This window comes from Ursus arctos, unplaced genomic scaffold (assembly GCF_023065955.2).
Source record: "Ursus arctos isolate Adak ecotype North America unplaced genomic scaffold, UrsArc2.0 scaffold_15, whole genome shotgun sequence".
NCBI lineage: Eukaryota > Metazoa > Chordata > Mammalia > Carnivora > Ursidae > Ursus > Ursus arctos.
In genome coordinates this window covers 944,619-967,472 of record NW_026622819.1, presented here as the reverse complement: position 1 = coordinate 967,472, position 22,854 = coordinate 944,619, and the positions used below count along the sequence as shown (strand labels likewise).

Sequence of the window (22,854 nt, the reverse complement as noted above, 5' to 3'; positions counted from 1 at the left end):
TATGGGAACCCCTGGGCCTCCATGGCCACGGGCACGTCCACCCCATCGAGGTGGCTCAGGCTCCAGAGAGGCAGAGCCTGGGGCCCCCCAGCCCTGCTCTCCCACCTGGGGAGACCCCACACATCACCAATCCCCTGGCCCTTCCTTACAGACCCTCAGGTGTCCACCACCCAGCCCTTCACACGCCAGTGGGGGCAGCACGAGCACCACTCAAGGGGTGGTCAGCGGCCCAGCCCCCAGCCCCAGAGGCTTCCTGCCTCAGTGTCCTTATCTACAAACAGCTCCAGTATGGGGTAGGTTGTAGGCATTGAACAGAACAAGTGGCTGCTGTTGTCAGGACAGCGCCATCAGACAGCCTTCATGCTTTTCAAACACAGGACTGTCCCAGGCGCTGGGGCCGTGCCTCTGTGACGCCCACTGCAGACGCGCACCTGGCGGGGTGTCTGAGGAGCCTGCCATCAGAGCCGACTGGGGGCCCAGGCGCATCCATGCTCCTGGGAGGGCCTGGGATCTTACACGTGGGTGTCCACGTGGCCAGTCCACAGCTGTCAGTACCACACGTGGTCAACAGAGCCCAGGGCTGGGAGTCAGGGGAAATGTCAGAGGAAGACAAGGAAGCTTGATCAGGCGTTAGACACAGCCGCCTTGAGCGGCCTTCCTCCTGCCATGTGAAGAGCTGTTTCCATACGATTGTCGGCTTCCAGAAGTTGTGTGGCTGCCCATGAGCTCCAGAGAACACAATCTACTATTTGTTCAAAATAGGTTTCCTGAGGTAACTGCAAACCACAGTAGACACCAAGTCATATTAAAAGCTCTGGGGAAGGCTAGCCTGGCTTTCTGTAAGATAATAATAGGGCTTGTGCACTCTAAGGCTGCAACCTGTAATCTCATTGATTTTCCTCCTGGGAAATGGGGCTGTCGATGAGGGCATCACCCTGGGGGACCGGCAGTGCCTCCCAAGGGCAGTGGAATCCAAGGACCCGCTCCCAATGCCTGAACCGGCCACACTTCCCCATTCGTGGGCACACGCCTGATGGGACACCAGCCCCCATAGACAGTGACAGACATGTCCGCCTCCTCTCTCCCCAGCATGCAGGGAGCATCTCCGAGGACCAGTGTGGAGCCAAGTGTCGGAGACACAGAGGGGCCCTAAATACCCAGCTTGGTCTGTGTCTCATGCTCCCCTGGCTCCTCTGACCCTCAAAACAGCAGGGATTACAATGACGTGTTTGGAGGATTTGCAATGGAATGGGGGGGCGCTGTTAGGGCACGAATCATCTTCTGCAAATTCATCTGTTGAAACCCTGACCCCTAGCACCTCAGTCCATGACTATGTTTGGACATAAGGTCTTTTCAGAGGTGATCAAGCTAAAGGAGGTTGTTCAGGTGCACCCTGGCCCAACAAGACTGGTTTCCTTACAGGAAGAGGGGAGCAGGACACAGACACGCACAGGGACGACCATGGGAGGACACGGACAGAAGTCGGCATCCACACGCCAAGCAGAGAGATCTCAGGAGAAACCAGCCTGCTCGAGCCTGGATCTCAGACTTCCAGCCTCTAGGACCAAGAGAACAGAAGTGCATGATGGCGAAGCTGCCGGTCTGTGGGACCTAGTTACAGTAGCCACGGGAACTCATACAGACCCAGGGCCCAGCCAACGCCTCCCACACACCAGCATTCTAACGAGCCATGAAGATGATGACGGTGGCTCACACAACGTGGCCGTCCCTCTAAGTCCTGCTCCGTGGCCTTCCCACCCTCACTCTTCCTGACCACGCTGCCCATCGGTACGTTATCCTCATTCCATGGAGAACACTAGGGAGGTCATGCACTTCATCTGACAATGCCGTCCAGCTCCCAGGGCTCGCCCGTGGTGGCCTCCTTCAGTTTCTGAGACAACGTCTAGAAACACGGAGTCGGCTTGGTCCCAGAGGAGACGCATAGAGTTGGGTGCTCAGCCCTAACTGCCTCCGGGAACGGTCTGGTCTCTAATATGGGTGCCTAGGTGGCACTAATCTGCACTTTCCAGTTTCCCAAACCCATGAATTCACTTAATGGGGCTTTGTTTTCCCCAAATGAGTCCTGCAGAGCTTGTCCTATCTCAGCACTGAGAGGAATGGACCGTCCTTGGCTCATCAAACGCCCTGGGGTGGTACAGACTGGGGCCCAGCGTATCCACCACTCCTGCTCCAGACGACCCCGGTCGGTTTTCACAATCAGAGAAACATGAATGAAAACGCGAAGTTACAGCCTCTCACCTGACAAATTGGCCAAACCCCAAAGGTCTGACACTGCCCTCTGATGGCCGAGTTTGCAGAAACAGACATCCTCGTACTCCGCGGGTGCACAAGCCCTACACCACCCAAGGGAAGGCACCCGACAACAGCTGCAAAAGTACACAGACACTTATCATTTCAATCAACAATTCCATCTCTGAGGATCTATCCCAAAGATACGCTGGAAAAAAAAAAGAAAGAAAGAAAAAGAAAAGGAAAAAAAGGAAAGGAAAGGGAGGAAGGAAAGATGTATGTTCAGGGTCATGCATTACAGTCCTCATTTTAACAGCTAAAGGGTGGAAACAACCCAAATATCTACTGATACGGAGACAGTTGAACACGCTGACATGCCCACAAAATGGAGAAATGTGCACCTGTACAAGGATTAAAGGATTATCTCCATTTACCATACAGCGTTTTCTCCAGGATACACAAAAATATTTAAAACCCAGTGGAACTTCTAGAAATGAAAAATATAACATCTGAAATGAAAAATTCACAGGATGAGTTTAACAGCAGTTTGGAAGCTACAGGGAAAAACAAGAAAATCAGTGAAGCTGCGTACATAACCTTAGAAAGTGTTTGAACCTAAGCATGGATGGGGGGGGCAGTTGAAAAAATAAGCAGACCCTCATCGACATCAGAACAGCATCAAGCCGTTCATAAAGCCAGAGTCACAGAAGAGAAGGCAAAAGACATTTAAAGACTTCTTGGCTGCAACATTTTCAAATCTGATGAAATTCACAAATTAAGTCCGTTTGCTAAGCCTCTAGCAGGACAAACAAGACGATCCACACTACAGCATATCATTGACAAAGTGCTGAAAAACAACGGCTTCTTTAAAAAAAAAATTTTTTTTTTGAAAACAGCCGGAGGAAACGGACACACTATATAGAGAGGAACAGGAATGAAAGTAAGTGCTCACTTCTCATCAGAAGCGGTGCAAGCCGGAAGCCAGCACAACAGTGCGCTTTGACCTCCTGGAGAAAACGTGCCCGTCGACGTGGACTCTATAATTAGTGAAAATATCTTTCAAAAAAGTGAAAGCAAATTACAAGCATTTTCCTACAAGTAATGGTTGACAGAATCCGTCAGCCCTGGGTCTGCATAATAACACGTGGTGAAGGAAGGAGTGGAGGGTAAAGGAACAAACAGCAGCTCGAAGCTGGGGTATGCACAGAGGAGCCAAGAGAGCATAAATGTATGTACAGATACAAAGTACATCTGTGCTCACGTTTTACTTCTTCAATATATAATTGTTTAAAACAAAAATAACTATGTATCATGGACTTGATGGCATACATAGAAGGGAAATGTATGACAATTTAGAAAGAAGAAATAGGACAGCAGAAACGGAACTTGATTGTTTAAAGTTTTTACAACCTAGCATAGCAAACTTTTCCTAGATATTTCTCCTCAGGCAAGGTAAACAAAAGCAAAACTAAACTATTGGGACTTCATCAAAATAAAAGACTTCTGCACAAGGAAGGAAATAATCAACAAAACTAAAAGGCAACCTATGGAATGGGAGAAGATATTTGCAAATGTTATATTCGATAAAAGGTTAGTATTAAAAAATACATAAAGAACTCATAAAACTGAACACCCAAAAAACAAATAATCCAGTTAAAAATGGGCAGAAGACATAACAGACATTTCTCCAAAGAGGACATCCAGATGGCCAACAGACACATGAAAAGACGCTCCACATCACTCAGCCTCAGGGAAATGCAGATCAGAACCACAGTGAGAGCCCACCTCACACCTGGCAGAATGGCTAAAATTAACAACTCAGGAAACAGCAGGTGTTGACAAGGACGTAGAGAAAGGGGAACTCTCGTGCATTGTTGGTGGGAATGCAGACTGGTGCAGCCACTGTGGAAAACAGTGTGGAGGTTCCTCAAAAAGTCAAAAGTAGAGCTACCCTACGACCCAGCAATTGCACTACTAGGTATTCACCCAAAGGGTACAGAAATAATGATTCAAAGGGACACATACATGCAGTCCTCTGTTTACAGCAGCATTATCCACACTAGCCAAGATATGGAAGCAGGGTCAGTGCCAAGTCCCTGCACAGCACGGGGTTTGTATCTGACCTTCCAGAAAGCTGTGCAAGACCTTTTTACAGCTTTGAGATAGGGAAACTGAAGGGCACGAGCCTCATGGTGTAAATAGTGTAAGTCCTCCTTGTAAGAGATAAGGAGTTAGTGGTTTCTCTAGAACAGACAACATCTAAGGAAGGACCAGGCGAGAACGACCAGATGAAACCATCATATGTATATTCCAGGCCACCGGCACTAAACATCTTGATGCCATGACCCCTGGCTCCAAAGAATAATTGACTTATGAAGGACATCTGGATGCTTGAGAGAACACACATACCAGACCACTGTCTCAATAAAAACCCCAGGCCCCAAACAAAGACGAGACTCCCTCCTTTCCTATCTGAATCTCCCAGACTCTGTCTGGACCTGCACTCTCTGCACACCTGCACACCTTCAATAAACTCTGCCTTCACCTCCTGCTGGCTGGAGTTCAATTTCTATCCTGTGCATAGCCAGGGGCACTCTTGGCTGGTCCTGCAGGACGCCCTCCGGATCCTCGGACCTGACCTGCCTGCATCAGCTTCTAGATGCAGGAACAGCAGGACATGCCACTTTGTGGTGTGGCTTTTGTCCTGGCTTGCCAATAAATCTCTGCACGTGGGATAGAGTTCAAGCTGAATCAAAACTCAGTCTGAGAAACACAGGGAACCAGGTATGAACATCAGAGCTCCTGGGGCTCTGCAGCTCCTCCCCAAGCCTGGCTGCATCCTGGCCTTTGGATTCCAGGATGAGACCCCCATCCTGTGTATCACGCCAATCCCTCCCTTATGCTTATGTAGTTGGAGTTGGTCTCTGATCCCTGCAGCGTACAGCATTCCCTCCTGCATTGCATAGACCAGAGCAGTGAGAGCAAAGCTGCAGGGTGCGGAGGGGCCTGGCTCCGTAGGGGCTCCTCAGGTGTGTCAGGAGCACAGGGCATGACAGCTCAGGGGTCAAAGATGGCTCTGTGACGTTAGCATGGCCACCCTGCAGAGGCTGGTAAGTCTGTTGAAGAGGATGCACTTTACACTCAGGGTAAGAGGAGGCAGGTTTGTTAAGCAGGGAACAGACGGGAGAGGTGGTCCCGGGACACTCCAGTGATTGAGCCAACAGGGCCATGAGTGGGGTCGATAGGGGAGAATAACTAAGTGCATAAGGGTATAAGGAACAGGGAAAAGTCCCTAATGGCCCCCAAATTTCTGGCCCAGATCCAAGGCGCGCTTGGCCCAGAGCCTCCCCTGTACTAAGCCTAGCTCCCTCGCTCCTGGGACGCCCCCACCCCTACACCATTTCTGCTTAAGTCACTCTCCCATCCATCGCGAGGCCCCTGAGGCCCCCACCTCTGAGAAGCTTAAGCAGTTTATTGGGCCATGAATAGCATCTACCATTTCTATGAATGCCTGACGTGTTCTTGATGGCGTGTCGGAGAAAAGAATGCCCTTGCAGCGAGCTGAACGACGGGCTCGGGAGTTCCGCGGAACGCAGGGTTCTAGCTCTGTGAACTTGGACGCAAACGGGCAGACGTGTCCGTCCACGGCCGAGCGGGCGGCTTTCCCCTGAGCGAGTCCCAGCGCCTGCACTCCTGAGGACTGGGGGGGAGGGGGCGGCTTCCCGCCCTCCTGCAGCCCCCAGCTGCCCCCGCCCAGCAGAGGCGGCCTTAGGGTGGGGGATTCCGCCCGGGGCCCCGTACCCGCACCGCCGCACCGAGACCCTTTATTCCAGGAACGCCCTGTTGTTTCTTCAAAATCGCCCTCCGCCGCGGGGCTTATAGTGAAACAACAGAACCAGTGAAATCTGGCCTTTGATTGTTGTGAGTCTGTTGGCTCTTTTCTGTAACTTTGAATTTTGCCTCAACTCCAGAAACAGAAAGGACTTAACCACGGCACGGAACCCTCCCATCGCCTCCAGCCAGACCCCTGAATGCTAACATTGCACCTCACTCGTGGGTCCGGCAGGCCTGCGGACACACCGCCGCCCCCGCCGGGCGGGGTCCGGCCTGCGCCCCCGGACTGGGGGCGGCCCCCAAGGGACCCCGCCGCGCCAGCGCCTACCCTGACCGCCCCCGGTCCCCGCCTATGCCCCGCCCACTCGCAGCCTCCTCACAGCCCCGCCCCGGCCACCGCCCCGCCCCCTGCACCGCCCCGCGCCCAACCCGACCGCCCCCCCCGCCCCGCCTCCTCGCAGCCCCGCCCCGCTCCACCCCCAACTCGGCGCCCCCTCTGCCCCCCGATCCCCACCGCCCCCTTGCGACTGCCTCACCAACCTGTGCCCCTCCCCGTCCCGCTCCCCTCGAGACAACCCCGCCCTCCACAGGCCCAGGCCCAAGCCCAAAAACCCTGACCCCGCGAGGCACGCCGGGAGGACGGCGCGGCAGGATACGTCACCAGCGTGCGACGAGCCCCTGGCGCGAGCGTGCGTTCGTGAGCGGCGTTGGCTGGACTGCGTTTCCCAGGAGGCCGCGCGGCGCGCCCACTTCCGGCGGGTGGCACGGGACCCGGAAGCGGCCGCCGGACGGCGAATCCCGGGGCGACAGGTCGGTCGGAGGGCGGCGGGAGTATGCTGGGCGGCCGGCGGCCCGCGGCGCGCGGCGCGTTCGTTCCCCAGCGGCGGTGGCGGCGGCCCGCGGTGGCTCTCGCGTGAGCGGCGGCGGCCGGAGCGGCCGGCAGCGCGCCGGGCGGGCGGCGGGGCCCGTGGCTGCGAGGCGGGCCGGGCGGGGCCGGTGGGCGCCGCGCTCGGCCCGGGGGGCGGCGGCGCCATGTGGAGCGGCCGCAGCTCCTTTACCAGCCTGGTCGTGGGCGTGTTCGTGGTGTACGTGGTGCACACCTGCTGGGTCATGTACGGCATCGTCTACACCCGGCCGTGCGCCAGCGACGGCAACTGCATTCAGCCCTACCTGGCGCGGAGGCCCAAACTGCAGGTGAGCGCGGGGTCCGGGTGGCTGCGCGACCCCAAGGGGGGGGGGCTTCCTGCTGAGCCGGACCCCGCAGCGCGCCCGGCCCCGCATCCTGCAGGTCGTGCCTGCACGGGGGCACAGGGGCCCGGGGGCTCGGGAAAGCTGCAGGCGCTGCCCCCTGCCCCTCGTCTCCCCTTTGAAGGCGCCCAGACCCTGCCCTGTTGTAGTCAGCCACCCGGCTTAGTAACTCCAGTCACGACGGCCTGTTCTGCTGCTTGGGAGGGAAATGAAATCTCCCCCGTTTGGTGGGCCGTCAGGTTGCCTTCCCGGTTGGGGGGTGGGTTGCCAGTGGACGGGTTTTCTGCCACGGGCTTTGCCCTCCTAACTCCCTGCACCTCCCCTTCCAGCTCAGCGTGTACACCACCACTCGGTCCAACCTTGGTGCTGAAAACAACGTGGATCTAGTCCTGAACGTGGAAGACTTTGACGTGGAGTCAAAATTTGAGAGGTAAGATTGGGATAGCACACCCCGAACGGGGTGACCGTTGGTTACGTTGAGGCCATGGAAAGGGTAGCATTGAGTATGTGTGCAGCGGTTACCACAGAGAAGGTCTGTCTCTGCGCTGTGAAGAGGGGGAGATTTTAACTGAGCTCCTGTGTGAACCCTGGGCCGTCAAACTTCTGCTTTGTCCGAAAGCAGCGGAGGACGAGTCTGTCATTCAGGAAGTAGCTTACACCACAGTCGCCAGCTGTGGGATGCGCAGCGGCCGTGAGAGTTTCCAAAGCAGGAGGTGTTGAGGTGGGGACGACATGGAGAACAGAAAGTGTTCGCGGTTTCCCACAGCTGGCAGCTCGTTTCTTCGTAGCTGACGTAGCTCAGTTAGGTCACCTGTACAGGAAAGAAACGCAGTAGAGAAGACGATTTTTTAGAAAATTGTAGTTAAATGTAACCGTGTAGATAAAGTGATGTAAATATTCAAATTCATAGAGTGACTTTTAGAAGTGATATTTATTTTACAGTTTTAGTTTTTAAGATTTCGATGAGTATGATTTAAAAAGCAACTTGCTTGTCAGGAGTCTATTTTCTTCCTCTAAGCTGTCCGGGAGGCATCAGACGGGAGTAATGGGAACGTGGGACATGCTGCAAGGCAGGTTCTCTGGCCAGCCCGCCCCATGCGAGAGCTGTGGGAGGCAGTGCGGGGGGAGCAGGAAAGCAATGAGCTTGGGGTTGGCCTCTGCTCACCTGGCCACTGTAGCCCTGTGACCACGGCCAGTTACTAACTTCTCTGGGCCCTGAGAGACGGAGGCGGAAATGGCAGGTGCATTCTGTGACAGCACAGCTGCTGTGTCTGTGGAGACTGGTCTTGTGAAAGCTGGCACTTGGGATTTCAGGAAGTCCTGGCAGGTGGGTTTCAGTTCTAGTACTTCTAAACCAAAATTAGCTTGAAGCAGCGTAACTTACAAAGATACTTGGGGGTAGTCTGCCCTGTGTGTATACGTGAGGAGCCTAACATGCACGCAGTTGGAAAATGGTCCTTTCTTTTGTTTTAGGACAGTTAATGTTTCTGTACCAAAGAAAACTAGAAACAACGGGACGTTGTATGCCTACATCTTCCTCCATCATGCTGGCATCCTGCCGTGGCATGACGGGAAGCAGGTGCACCTGGTGAGCCCTCTGACTACCTACATGGTCCCCAAACCGGAAGAGGTCAATCTGCTCACTGGGGAGTCTGCTACGCAGGTGAGTGTCTGCATGAGGTCACTGGCCAGATGAAGCCTGCGCTCTCCCCTTGGAATTCACACTCACGTGTTTCTGCACGTGCAGCTTGTGTGTGGAGCTGCAGTGACCACTGGAAAGTGAAGCAGTTCGATGTAATGGGCGTGTGTATCTGTTTTGCAGCTGAACCACTTCCTGTGGTTTTGCAGACAGATTTTATCCTAAGTTAGTTACATGCAATTTAAGTAATCCAGGGAGAGATTCCTTCTCAGGCCATGGACCCTCTCAAGCTCCAGGGAGCATGTGTGCCCCCCAGCGGGGTGTGGGGGCATCCCTTCCGTAGAGCTCAGCCGCAGGCTTCGCTTGGACCTGGGAGACTCAGTGCACTGTGCGTCGGGCAGGACGGCTCTTCAGTGTTTCCCTTGTGCATGGTCATGAAAGAGGGGCTTGTAGAAGATACATCCTGTATCTCTGCAGAAAACTACACGTACAAGGAAACTAGAGTTCTCTTGGGGGGTTACTAATGAAGCTGCGGGTAAAGCAAAGGAGTTCTGGTATTCAGGTCTATATGGACTGGAAGGTGAGGTCGTGTATAAACGAGAAACGTGGCAGCTTTCCAGGAAGTATCTGTGAGCCTGCTCCATGCTGTGTTCCCCTTGGAAAGACTCCTTCAGCTCCTTCTCTTGGGGACAGTATGGCCCTGACTCTCGGGGCCTTCCTGGGGCGTCACTGAGGTGGTGGATCTTAGGGGTGTGAAGGGGTCTCTGGAATGTACAAATGGGAAATAAACATTTGCTGTTAGTATTACTCGGAAAACCATTTTTAAAGTAAGTTGTTATAGCTGAACCATGTCTGTCTATTTAGGTGGGAGGTACACGAAATGATCCTGTAGCATAGAATGTGTCAGTTAGATCTGGAAGATTTTCCTGGCAGTCATAGTTTCTCTGCTGAATATAGCTCCGTCTAGGCCTGACGCCCAGCCCTGACATCTGTCCTCCAGACGACTTGACAGACCTGGTCTGGGAGCTGAGTCTCGTTGCCAGCCACAGGGCTATTAGCTCTGAGTGCCTACGCCTCCTGCTAATGTCCTGGGACTCACCGTTCTCAGAATCCCTGAGAAGCAGGCCAACCCAGGCTGAAGACCTGAAGCAGGAGTCAGTGCTGCAAAGTAGCAACCCTCTGGCTTGTGTCGAGAGAAGGAAGAGAGGGATGTCACTCTGGCAGAGCTGGTAGCTGTGGGTCCCCCCCACGCTCTGCCAGGCACTGCTTCCTGGTCGTGCTGTGTCAGTACATGGCGGTGGTTCCCCAGACCCGGCCCGGGGACGGTGCCCCTCCCCCCAGCACCGGGCTTTTCCTGCTGAGTCACTCCTTTCATTTAGCAGCAGATAGAGGCAGAGAAGAAGCCATCAAGTGCCCTGGACGAGCCTGTTTCTCACTGGAGACCAAGACTGACACTGAATGTGATGGTGGACGACTTCGTCTTCGACGGGGCCTCCTTGCCTGCCGACGTGCATCGGTACATGAAGATGTGAGTGCTGCTCCCATCAGGGAGGCAGGAGTGGTGCTCCGTGGGGCGTGTTTACTTGCCCAGCCTCGAGCCTTGCTCGTTTACTCCTTGAGCTGGCGTGGAGGGTGGGGAAGCCTGTGGGAGCATGGCCCACCAGAACCCAGGAAGAGACGGGCCACACCTGCATCCTTGAGTCACCCCTGTGACAAGAGGCCCAGAGGGGCCTGCAGTGCTGCTTGGAGCACCCCAAACCATGTCCCTCCTCTCTCGATGTCTCGCTGATAGAGATTGCCACCAGAGCATGAGACCAGGTGGTGCTGCACCCCCTTGAGATTTTTGTCTTGTCTGTATACTGATTACTGCTGTTAAGACTCCGTGTTTTCCTTTAACTTGACTTGCTTACATTAACTTAAAAATCGGTCTTTAGGTCATTATGCTGCCATCACTAGTTAACCGTAACTGTTAAAATTGCGTGACCAACTTTGATTGTCTCGCATCTCCATTCTTTGGGAAGTCCACTATTGAGATCTGATTCCGATGGTCATGCGGCTCCTAGAAATGGCTGTGATGAGACTTGTTTTCCTTCTTCACATGTTAGGGGTAACTGTGGTATCGTCACAAGAGTTTTTTCTTTTTTAAAATTTAAGTTTCATTCTCAAACATGCAAAACAATCACATAGTTAGACATGTGAAAGGTACAAAAGGGTCGTGAAAAGCCCCCCACTCCTGTTCTCTGGCCCCTGCCTCCTCCCAGGTACAGACAGCAGGTGGGTTTTTATTTCCGTTTTCATTCTGCATCCCTGGACCATCTGTGTCTGGGCATAGGGGGCCTCGTCACTCTCTGACAGCCTGGATGGTGTTCTGACAGCCTGGATGGTGTTCCACTCTGTGGCCCCTGGTTTCCCTCCCATGGCTGTGACTTCAGGGAAGAGCAGCTGGTTAGACCGCTCTGCTTCCGTGGGGTCTTGTTACCAGAGGCACACGGAGTTGTGGGCGGGATTTTTCTGAGGTACATCCAGTGTCTCCGCTGTGTCTGGTTCCTCTAATGGTGAAAGCATTCACAGTGACTTGGAAAACTGCTTGACTCCCCCAGGATCCAGCTAGGGAAGACCGTGCACTACCTCCCCATCCTGTTCATTGACCAGCTCAGTAATCGGGTGAAGGACCTCATGGTAAGTGCTGCTCCCTCTGGACTGCCGTGGCCCTGAGCGCGTGGCTACCCCCCTCGGCCCTGCAACAATTGCCCTGTGTTTCTGACTTGGCAGGGGGGTGCTCTGCATTTTCCTCTGACTTCCTCCCTGAGCCCCTGTGCCTCCGTTGGTGAAAGGATCTGGGAAGGTTCTGTATGGCGGGTATACGGAGCTTGTAGGAGAGCCACTTGTCGTTCAGAACAGCTCATGAATGTTGTTTCATTGAACCCTAGTTGTTTGGCTCGAAGGCACAGAGTGCCTCAGGATGGGTCCTGAGTGAACTGCTCCCTTTAGGACCGGCCCCACAGTGCCTTACTGCCACCTTGGAGCCTGTAGCCCTACCCTCACCCCCCGGGGTGGCCCTGGGCAGAGCTGAGCTGGGGTGTAGAAGGGAACTCACACCCTGCTCTCCAGGGTGGATGGGAGGGTTTGTGAACCACAGCTGCACGTGGGGTTGCCATGGAAGTCACTTGTTCTGTACCAGGCACGGTGCCACACACAGACGGTCCGATGCCCTGCTCCCAGGCCTGCGGAGTCTGTCACCATTGTCTGTGTCATGGGGGTGATTGATGGTCACGGGTGACTACTCTGGCCTCACTGGGCAGAGCTGGACTGACTGCCCCGCAGTGTGGCTTCTGGACACGTCAGCGTCATTTGTGGACATTTACCAAGAGGGGGGCCGTGCACTCAGCCACTGTGGAGTCCGTGTTCCTCATTTGCAGATGAGACAGCTGGGGCACAGAGAGCGCAGGTGCTTGTGGGGTGCACGGCCGTGAGTTGGAAAAGAGGTGCCTGACCTGGGGCTCTGCCTCTTGGGCCCCTGCCCCAGCTCTGCCGCCTCCTGCTGGTCAAGGAGCTCAGAAGTGACCGTCGCTCTGCACCACTGTTGAGCCTAACACACAGGGCCCTGCACTTCCTCGGGAGACCGACTACATCTGTGGGGCCTGTGGGCCAGAGCAGGGAGTCGCTGTCCCCCCGGTGTCTTCCAGAGCATGCCAAGGCCCTCTGTACAAACCTGGGCCACACCAGCTCTGCTGAAGTGCACGGTCATTGCTCCGTGGCCCCAGGGCCGCCGTGGTCCGTGCTGGTGAGGCCCTGGTGCTGTTCTGACAGGCGTGAGGACAGCAGGGAGGAGAGGCTGGATGCTGTGGGGCAGTGTCTGCGGGGGTACCTGTGCTGTCCCCATTGTCCTGTGGGCTTAGTGGCTTCATGTGACATGGTGCTGTCACTCAGACACAAAAACAGGTACACAGACCGCCAGCGCTTCCTGCATTGTCTCCTCAGGACGTTAATGCTTCTTCTCGCTCAGAGCTGTATTCTGGAGAGAACGCCATCTTGGGGATCAGCCAGCTCCCTGGGGCTTAGCAGCATCTCGGGTGGGCCTCGCCTGTGCCCACCTGCCCTTATGCCAGTGTGCTGCCTCAGTGTGGGGTGGCCTGGCATCGGGGCCTGGTGTCTGGTCGCACTCTGGTTGCTAGGCTGGTGACGTCCCTGCTCACTGCCAAGGGTTTGCTGAGTGAGCGAGGGTCGGTGGAATCAGCACCATGTTTGCGTGATATTGTGGCATATGGCGCTCACGTACTTGCCAGACCTCTGGGGGGGGGGCGGTCAGTGCCCTGTGTGCTGGGGTGCCTCCCCCCACGGCACTACAGCCCACCCGCGTGTGCCTCCAAACCCCATGACCACACTCTCCTCCCCGGGGCGGCTCCCAGCCCGCTCCCAGCAGCATCTTGCACCTGCACACCCCTAGGTCAAGTGTGCCATCTTCCTTTCTGTTGTCCCCTGGGTGGGCAGGCCTGCCGAGCCCTGCACCACGCACGTCAGTCTCTGGAGAGGTGTGGGGCTCCGCCAGGCCCGTGCCCGGCTCATCTGCAGGAGCGGGTTCCTGGCGCATCCTGGTGCCACTCGTGTTGATGCAGCAGGGACAGAGGGGCGCGCAGGCATGGCTTCCCAGACATGCGGGGTTTGGGTGGCTGAGAGGGCGAGGGCTCGTGGCTCAGAGAGGCTTTGAGCACTTCCCGAGGAGGAGCCGGTGGAGGGAGGGTGGAGGGCAGGCTGGAACCACAGGTCAGGGAGCAGACGTCACTCCGTGGGGCCCGGGTGTGAAGCGTGAGCCTCCACTGCGTGGAACGGGGTGCACTGTGGCGTGTGTGCCGTGTGCGTGGGCAGGTGGGCGGGCTCCAACCCTTGCGAGGGCGCGTTCTCACCGCTACCCTTCCTGCCAGGTCATAAACCGCTCCACCACGGAGCTGCCCCTCACTGTGTCCTACGACAAGATCTCGCTGGGGAGGCTGCGCTTCTGGATCCACATGCAGGACGCCGTGTACTCCCTGCAGCAGTTTGGTGAGGGCGCCGTGGACCGGGACCTGGAGGCCGGGTGTGACCTTCGTCCCCAGCGCGAGGAGCGGCCGGAGCGGCCCCTCCTGGCGCGCTGCTTTAACCCAGTTCCTGTCGGAGCGTCGGGCTTCTGTCCGAGCTGAGCACGGACCTTGTCCGCTGCGCGTGAGCCCGAGGCTGTCTCTGTGGCGATTGGGGTCGCTGACCTCGCTCGCTGACCCTACTTACCCCGTGTTGTGTTTTCTCTTTCCATCTCAGGATTTTCAGAGAAAGACGCCGATGAAGTCAAAGGCATTTTTGTCGACACCAACTTGTATTTCTTAGCGTTGACCTTCTTCGTCGCGGCATTTCACGTGAGTGGTCCCTGGGCTGGTGGCTCTGCGGGCGCCCACCGTCCTCAGCCAGGGGTCCGCTCGGCCTGGCGGACTTGAGACTTTGAGGCTGCCAGGCCTGGGGCCTTTCTCCCAGGTCAGGAGAGGTGTCTGGACCTGGGTGCCTGACCACCTGAAGGACTTGGGGTTTTGTCCGCTGGTCTTGGAGGCTGTTTTGGAAAGAAATCCAAATCTGTGAGGTTGACAGAGGATTTTGTGATACACGTATTTCGTTACGTAATTCTAGCATGGTGATTTTAATACTAGAAAACTAGTCTTTGAGTGGAATTCCTTTTTATGCAAGGAGTCTCACACCTGGTGGGGGAAAGCTGACCCACCACAGCCGCAGTGCTGAATTTGAGGTCGGGCTGGGAAGGGGCGGACGAGGTAGGCTGCAGGGCAGGCTCTGGGAGCCCTCCTGCAGCCCGTCCCAACGCTCCGGCTGCAGCGTTCCAGAACTGAGCTGTGAAACTGGTTTTTGTTAAAAGGTCAGTGTCTGCGCTGAGCCCTGTGCTTCTGAGGCAGACAGTGCACGCCCTCGGCTCCAGGGGAGCGCCGGCAGGACCTGGCGAGGGCATTAGGCAGACGTCCCTGCGGGTGTGCGGCCCACAATGCAGTCCGACGCCCTGCGGTTCTGGCGTAGCGGATGGGACACGAGGCCGTGGGCTCCTGTGGCGCCTGGCGTTCGTCTGTGTCCTTGGGACCCGGGGCCGGTGCATACCTGCAGTCACTCGGTGAAGAGCAGCTGTGGGAGTGACGTGAGGTGCACATTGCCGTGCTCTTTTCTTTTGCAGCTTCTGTTTGATTTCCTGGCATTTAAAAATGACATCAGTTTCTGGAAGAAGAAGAAGAGCATGATTGGAATGTCCACCAAAGCAGGTAGATGCTCGCAGGAGTTTTGGGCATTCCCAGGGCATTCTCAATCCCTACGATTGAGAAAGATGAGTGTTTAAGGTTCATTTTGGAACTTGAAGTTTATGGTTGTCTCTAACAACCACCAGCGGGGGGACCTGCTCTCATGGAAGGGGCGCCTTTGGATCTTGCATGCTAATGAGGTGGGGAAGGGCCGTCTCTAGATCACAGAGGATGACGGGTAGGCCTATGACCTCAAGAGGACAGAGGGCCATGGAGGCCACACGCCAGGGCCCGCCTTGGCGATGACATGGACACTGGCTCCTGGTACATGTTGCTGTGTGGCTGCCAGGCAAGCATCCAGACAAAGGAGGCCGTTCTTTTTCTGCCACGGCAATGACATGCCCAGTGGTGTGGTCTAGGCCGCTTGGGTGGCCCCCGTGTCGTCTGTGTCTCACATTCTTCTGTCCTGTTCTCTGGTGTCCTCAGAGTGGACGGGGGCCCCCTCCTCTGGCCCTTCCCAGGGAGTGGAGGGCGGGCAGCAGATGCTGTGGGTCCCTGGGTCTATGCCCGCAGCATCCCCCCTCCCTGGCAGGCCTGGCTCTGCTGCTTCGGTGAGAAGCACTGAGGAAGCAACAGGGCGTTGTCAGTCAGCCGCTGTGCCTCATAAAGCAGGGTTTTAAAAGGAGAAGGTAGAATTCTCAAAAGATAGATTGGTTTATTGCAGAATTGGTGTAAAAACGGGGAAGGGAAACGTGAGAGGACCAGGAAGCAAGTCCTAATCCCTGCCCAGAACCCATCTTGTCCGTGTGCTTTCTGCATGTTCATGTGTTTGCGAGCGCACCGCGTGCACGTTTCTGTACTGAGGGGACCTTGGGTTCCGTCTGGAGGACGTGTGCACAGCCACACTCCCCACTCCAGGCTCATGGGCGGAGGGGGTGAATTACATGAGGCCTTTTGTGTGTGCGTGTGGGGGTTGTACGTGCATGTGAGGGAGCATGCGTGGGGGGCGATGTGGGGCCGGTGGGGGGACCTGTAAGGCAGGGCTTGTGAATGGGGCTCAGGAGGCCCCTGAGCAAGTGCCCTGCCCCCGCCCCGTCCCCAGTGCTCTGGCGCTGCTTCAGCACGGTGGTCATCTTCCTGTTCCTGCTGGACGAGCAGACGAGCCTGCTGGTGCTGGTCCCCGCGGGCATCGGCGCCGCCATCGAGGTGAGCAGCACGGCGGTCATTGGCCCTGCATGCAGCGCCGCGCGGAGTCTGACATGGGAGGGCTGCGGCCTCTCCACGGGCAGGGCGTCGCGGCCGTCGCAGCTTCTGGTGGCACCGCCGCTGCGGTCACAGAAAGCGTCTGCCCGTCACAGCCGCCGGCGGGGTGTATCGAACCTGCTGGATGCAGAGCCGTGGGCTTGTGCTGTGCTGGCTGCTGGAGGAAGCCACGTGTGGGACGTGGCGTCCAGGAGTGTGGCGCCCTGTGGCCGCCCTGGCTGTGTGGGACTCAGGAGAGGGGTCCTGTGGGGTGGGCAGCTTGGAGCCAGGCCATGAGGACAGTGGTGGGGCTGGGACACGGTCAGCAGAGAGGGTGGTGGGCCAGGACGTCCCCTCTGGCCTCCGGTGCTGCGCTGTCCCCGCCTCAGCCACGGCCGGAGTCCCATGCCCTTGTCAGTCGGAGTGCTGGCAGGGCCCCTCCCATAGCCACCTGTCACCGTGTGGAAACCTAGCTCAAAAGCAGCTGTGCTATGCTGGTCCCACCTTGGTGAGGTGGTGAGAAGTGGTGGGTCCCCAGAGACTGGAAACAGTAGGCCTCGGGCAGAGGTTAGGGGCCTCACAGTGCGGACCAGGAGGAAGGTGCCAGTGCAGCAGGAGGCAGGCTGGGAAGGGGGCTCGGCCCGGAGGACGGCCAGGTTGAGTGCTGCTTCCCTGGATGCAGAGAGGAGGTGGTGGCGTCCACGTGGGCAGACGGTCTCAATGGTTGGGTGCGGAGGCCGTGAGCCGCGGTCGGGCTGGGCTGGCGGGGCTGAGCACGCAGACACTGTGTCCTGTCACCTTCCAGTGGTGAGTTCTGGGGATTCCTTGGTCTCAGAGCCTAAACCAAACGTCTGTTTATCATTCTTTGCCGTCAGCTATGGAAAGTGAAAAAGGCCTTGAAGATGACCATTCTTTGGAGAGGCCTGAGACCAGAGTGCCAGGTGGGGGTTTCTGCTGTTGTGACCGTGCCCCTCCCCCTTGGCAGCCCACCTTCTCCCGCTGTGCACCAGTCAGCCCGTGTGCCTGTCCCAGAGCGTCTCCCGTGCATCTCCCAGTTGCGCTCCAGTCAGACGCCACACTCGGGTCCGGGGATCCTTTGGCCGCGTGGCTGATCTCCGGCTCAGAGCAGCCCCCCAGTAGATGAGTAGGTGGGAGCGCACAGGTGGAGGCTGGGGCTGCCACAGCCGTGAGGTTCCCTCAGCGGGGCCGGTGTCGGCTTGCCAGCAGTGGCTGGGGCGGGACCACGCGGGCTTCCCCGTCAGGGACGGAGCGCGAACCGCACTGACAGCCTGCCAGCCTGACGAGAGCTGGGGGTTGGTGTCAGTCTGAGGTTTGTAGTTGTGCGCCCTGCTCTTGCTGCCCTGATGGAGCCATTCCACGAGAACCTCGGGGCTCGTGGCACCCCAGCTGTCCTGTTCTAAACCCGCCCGGGGACTCTAGCATCACTGATCTGAGAGCTGCACGGGGTGCACAGAGGGGGTGCAGTCACCGTGGAAGCTGACAGAAGAGTGGCTAGGAGGGGCATCTGTGAGGGGACACGCTCACGGGCGTGCTTCTGCCACACGCAGCACTCGCTGTGGCCCCTGGGGACCTCCCTGGGTGGCTCTGCTGGGGCCGGGAGGGAGCCTCCCGCAGCGGGGCGGGGTGCACCTGCCCATCCACGTGCAGCTCTCTCTGTGGGTCAGGGGCCTCCTGGAGTCAGGTGACTGACAGCACTGTGTTGGATTTTGTGACAGTTCGGCACTTACAGCGAGTCCGAGAGGAAGACAGAGGAGTACGACACTCAGGTAGGTGGTGGGGGTGGGTGGGGGCGCACTGGGGCCCGAGGGTGACGCAGCTGCGGCTTGGGCTTTCTGACTCGGGAAAGGAGGCCCTGGGGCTTGTCCGCGTCCCGGGCCTCGCAGGGAACCTGTGCTGAGTAGTCCCGGTTCGCGCGGGTGCTGCGATCGCACGTTCTGTTGCCGCGACCTGGTGACCCACACGGCTGGGGGGACCGTGTTCCGAGGCTGGTGGCCCCCACACTGCTGTGGGCATAGTTGCAGCTATCGCTTTGCTGGGAGACGCGTCCTGCGTGGGGACCGTGTCACGGTTTGCTTCCCTGGGGTCTGCCGGGATCCCAACGCAGCTCTGGGTAAGCATAGCGACGAGCCGCGGGCCCCGAGGCTGCCCGGCACACGCACTCCGGGAGAGTTTCTGCACCTTTGTCTCCGGCGGGGCCCTTCCCGTGGTCTGCCATTCGCCGGTGCGCTGTCGGTAACGGTCCGTCCGGCCTCGCTCCTGGCGGTGTGTGTTCTCGGGCGCCCACCGTCCCAGCACCATGCACATGTGCTTCTCTGAAGTCATGGCTGGTTTGCCCTTTTTGCTCGTTTTCGCCCGTCGCACGTGGGTCCTCACGGAGGTTACCTGTTTCCCCGCAGGCCATGAAGTACCTGTCCTACGTGCTCTACCCTTTGTGCGTCGGGGGCGCTGTCTACTCCTTGCTGAACATCAAGTATAAGAGGTAGGATGCTGCCCAGCCCCACGCTGCTGCACGTCTGCCTGGGGACGCCTCTTGGCCTCTGTAACAGGCCTGCCCGCCTCTGAGCCTCGTGTCCCCTGCAGTGTGCAAAGGGGCAGGGCCTCACCCAGGGGGCTTCAGGACCAAGGACACAGCCTGCAGTGAGGGCACGGGGGCCGTCATGCGGTGCCCCCTCCCGGGCCTTCCGAGTAACAGGCACAGGGCCACGGGTATCCACGGCCCTGGTGTCTGGGACGAGGGCAGATGCGTCTGGACAAGGGGAAGCTGGCTAAGGCCGCATGGCTGCTGCATTCTGGGCGCAGGGGCCGAGTGCAGACGTGACCCTGAGGGCTGGACCCCAGCTGTGGTCTTCATGCTGCCGGAAGCTCTGACAGAGAAAGCCCATCAGTGAGGGTCTCTGGCCGCCACCCGGCGCTTGCGTTCCGGGGGAGGACTGTCCGCGCGGGTCCCCCGACTGGCACCTGCAACAAGTGCCTGGTGTTGGTGACATTTCCACGACTGTGCTGTAGCCAGCGGGACAGGCACAGAGGGACAGGGGACGCGGGGCTTGGCATGCTGATGGGGGTCTTTCCCTTCCAGCTGGTACTCTTGGCTCATCAACAGCTTCGTCAACGGTGAGTCATGCACTTCAGTCCCGCCCACGGCATTTCAGCAGCTTCCTCGTGGCTCCTGCACGTGGCCCCGTGTGGTTTGAGGTCGTGCAGGCAGGACCTCTACTGAGGCCCGTGCTCCATTCTGGGGCCCCCAGATCCCTGGTTTGTCTGCGGGAGCCCCACTCAGGCTGTCCCGGCCACAGAGTGCTGAGCCATGTTTTCTCCTCATGAAAACAGTTCAGGGCAGCAGGAAACAACACCGTCTACACACGGTTCCTAAGGGCAGGTCCAAGCAGCAGGCCCTAACCACAGCGCACCGCCAGGCCCAGGAGCCGTGTGCACGGGCCGGGTCCACTTCCTGGGACGGGTGGGTGGGTTGTCTGGCCGCTAGGCTGGCCCTGACCAGCCTGGGTTCTCTGTGGGCAGTTGAGGGCCGGAGTCTGTCAGCACAGAGCACCGCGATGGGCTCCCGCCTGCTGCCCTCACCGGGTGTGATTCCCAGGGGCAGTCCAGTGCGTGGGCAGGGCCTGTGGCAGGCTGTAGGGCATGACGGGAGGGGGCAGCCGGCAGATGACCCGTAGGTGGGGACGGACGCCGGGCCGTGGGGCATCTGCTCTGCCCAGACACCTCGGCCGTCCCAGCTGCTGTCTGTCTCCCCAGGGGTGTACGCGTTCGGCTTCCTCTTCATGCTGCCCCAGCTCTTCGTGAACTACAAGGTAAGACCGCGGCCGTCCACACGTTCACCCGTGTCTTCGTGCGGCCGGCCGCTGATCTGCCACGTCTCTCCTGTCCCCCAGATGAAGTCAGTGGCGCACCTGCCCTGGAAGGCCTTCACCTACAAGGTCAGTGCCCAGCCTGGCGCCTCCTCAGGGCTCACGTGCCCGTCGGGTGGCACTTCGCGGGGGCGGGGGGCGGGTCCGCTTTGAGCCGCGTGTGCTGTGGTCGTAACTTAAGGACTGTGGTTCTCTGATCATCTTAGCAGCTGAAGATGTTTTCTTGAAGTAAAACTCACGTTCCTCTTGACGACACGCATCAGAGCACAGCCCACCCCCTGCTCCGAGGGCCCATGTCCACACAGATGCCCCAGCCGTCCCACTGCCGTGAGGGTTGTCCCGCGTGGCGCGTCCCACACGGACGGAGCTGGGGGCCGCGAGGCCCTGTGCGTGTTGAGCAGACTGCACTGGGCTCCGGTAGCACAGTGCAGTTTTCAGGGGAGACGGGTGTAAGCTGAGCTAAAACGACCAGTTCTGAGGAGCGGGGACGCCTCCGTGTTCTAGCCCACGTTTTCAGGGCAGCCCTCGCCGGGCTTCACGGTCTGTGGAGACCCAGCACGTGCACTGCAAACTGAGCACTGCAAGGCAGCAGGGCCAGCTCCCCAGGCGCCCAGCGTCCTCCTGCGTCTGCTCGTTTTCTGCCTTTCTGGTGTCACTGGGACACCCGCGGTCACACGTGGTGTCTGCTGAGCGGCCGTCTGCCGTCAGTGACGAGGGCGAACGGGGCCCGTGGCCGGGGGCGGGCATCTTCGGGAGAGCTGACGGCCCGTGTTCCCACCTTCCCCCGTCCCGCCTGGCAGGCCTTCAACACCTTCATCGACGACGTCTTCGCCTTCATTATCACCATGCCCACCTCCCATCGGCTGGCGTGCTTCAGGGACGACGTGGTGTTCCTCGTGTACCTTTACCAGCGATGGTGAGTGCAGCGGACAGCCACGCTGCTCGTCCAGGGAGGGAGGCAGTGTGCGCGTGGGGGAGCCTGCCCCATCTAGTGGAGATGAGCCGGTCTGTGCGCAGCTGTGTGGGTGCGGCCGGCAGGCGTCTCCCCGTAGTGTGACACCATTCCTCACCAGCAGTGTCTGGCTGAGCAGGAAGGGGGCGCTGCCCGGGGCTGTGTGCCTGGCAGGGCAGGGCCGGGTCCCCTGGGGGCAGCGTCCTCACCCGCCTCTGCTTGTGCTCAGCTGCCCTGGGCCTCAGATCAGCCTCGAGCACAGAGCTCTGTCCTGATGGTAAAAACACACGCAGCAACAGGCGGTATGAGAGGACCCCGAATCCCTCTCCCACGGCGGCGTGGGGTCGTTGGGTCCTCACTGCTGGAGTCGAGCCCCTTCGCAGATGGCAGAGCCCGAGGGCACCCCTGTCCTTGCAGGCTTTATCCCGTGGATAAAAGCAGGGTGAATGAGTTCGGGGAGTCGTACGAGGAGAAGCCCCCGCGGAAGTCCCACGCAGACTGAGTCGCCACCCCTGCCACGTGGGGTTGGCCGCCGCGCAGCAGAGCTGGGTTGCCGGCTGAGTATTTTCGGATGCTTCTGGTGGAAATCCCTGGACGTCACATCTTCTGCATTGCCAAAACCTGAACGTTTCCCGTCACCTCCCGAGTCCCTTCGTGTTGTGGTTGAGAGGGGCCCCAGCGGGCAGACACCCACCCCGCACCAGGCTTTGACCTTGGGCAGAGTGGCGCGGGAGGGCCCGAGGGCAGCACACGGTGTCTGTGAGCGCTCGAGTGGCTCTTTAATTCCATTCCTTAGAGACTGGGATCAAATGGCTTTTGTCCTTTTTGTTTAAAATTTGACTATTTTAAAAGCTTAATGTACGTATGTTTCTATTTTAAAATAAATTTCTCTGGCTGTAACGTTTTCGTGGCCTAGTATGACATGGAAGGTGTCTTAGTGGCTTCACTTTCCCCATTCTTGGAACGCACGCGTGATGTGGGTTCGTTCATGTGCTTGTTAAAGCAGCAAAGTAAACTGCCTTCCAAGCTCTCAAGTCAAAACTTACTCCTAACTATCTGGTATCGCATTTGTCGCACGGCCACCGCTGGTCGGACAGATGGTGTTTTTCAGAAATGCCTGGGTCAGGGCCGAGATAAGCAGAGAGGCGGACTGTGTGGGAAGAAGGGGCAGCCGTGTGCTCCGTGCGGTCACATTCTTGAGACTCTGCTCTCGCGGCGTGCGAACATGCAGGTAACATCAAGGTTCTGGGCTGGTCCTTAGCGCCTGCCGTGGAGCTGACTTTGAATTCCGTCTTTCGCTGTGGACTGGGGTCCTGCTGTGTCCACACTGGCGGGGCTGGGCTCCTCGCGGGGTAGAGAAGGTGGGGCTGATCGCTGTCTGTAGGAGGCCCGGGCTCAGGGAGCACACGTGCCTCCGACCCTCCCCACTCACACAGGCCACACGCGCTGTCACCGCGGTCCGTTGCAGGTGGAAACCGCACATGCGTGCCTCTCAGGATCCCACAGCTTCCGGCCCAGCTGTGTGAGCCGCACGTGGTGAGCTGA

General features: G+C 58.1%; 1 protein-coding gene across 4 annotated transcripts; it reads left to right on the top strand.

Annotated features, from left to right (window-relative positions):
• Window positions 1-7,051: 7,051 nt before the first annotated feature.
• Window positions 7,052-22,209, top strand: CLPTM1L (CLPTM1 like). Of its 4 annotated transcripts, none has more exons than XM_048224403.2 (17): window positions 7,052-7,278; window positions 7,662-7,762; window positions 8,806-8,995; window positions 10,354-10,499; window positions 11,572-11,650; window positions 13,894-14,011; window positions 14,264-14,358; window positions 15,171-15,255; window positions 16,334-16,437; window positions 17,349-17,414; window positions 18,210-18,260; window positions 18,891-18,973; window positions 19,571-19,605; window positions 20,245-20,300; window positions 20,382-20,426; window positions 21,158-21,273; window positions 21,539-22,209. In XM_048224403.2, the coding sequence occupies exons 1-17, from the start codon at window positions 7,117-7,119 to the stop codon at window positions 21,582-21,584; spliced, it is 1,578 nt and encodes a 525-aa protein (XP_048080360.1). In that variant the 5' UTR covers window positions 7,052-7,116; the 3' UTR covers window positions 21,585-22,209. The 4 variants fall into 4 exon arrangements, with proteins under 4 accessions (XP_048080360.1, XP_026362431.1, XP_026362433.1 ...); XM_026506646.4 differs by having other exon boundaries at window positions 10,351-10,499; window positions 21,727-22,209; XM_026506648.4 differs by having other exon boundaries at window positions 10,351-10,499.
• Window positions 22,210-22,854: the final 645 nt, after the last annotated feature.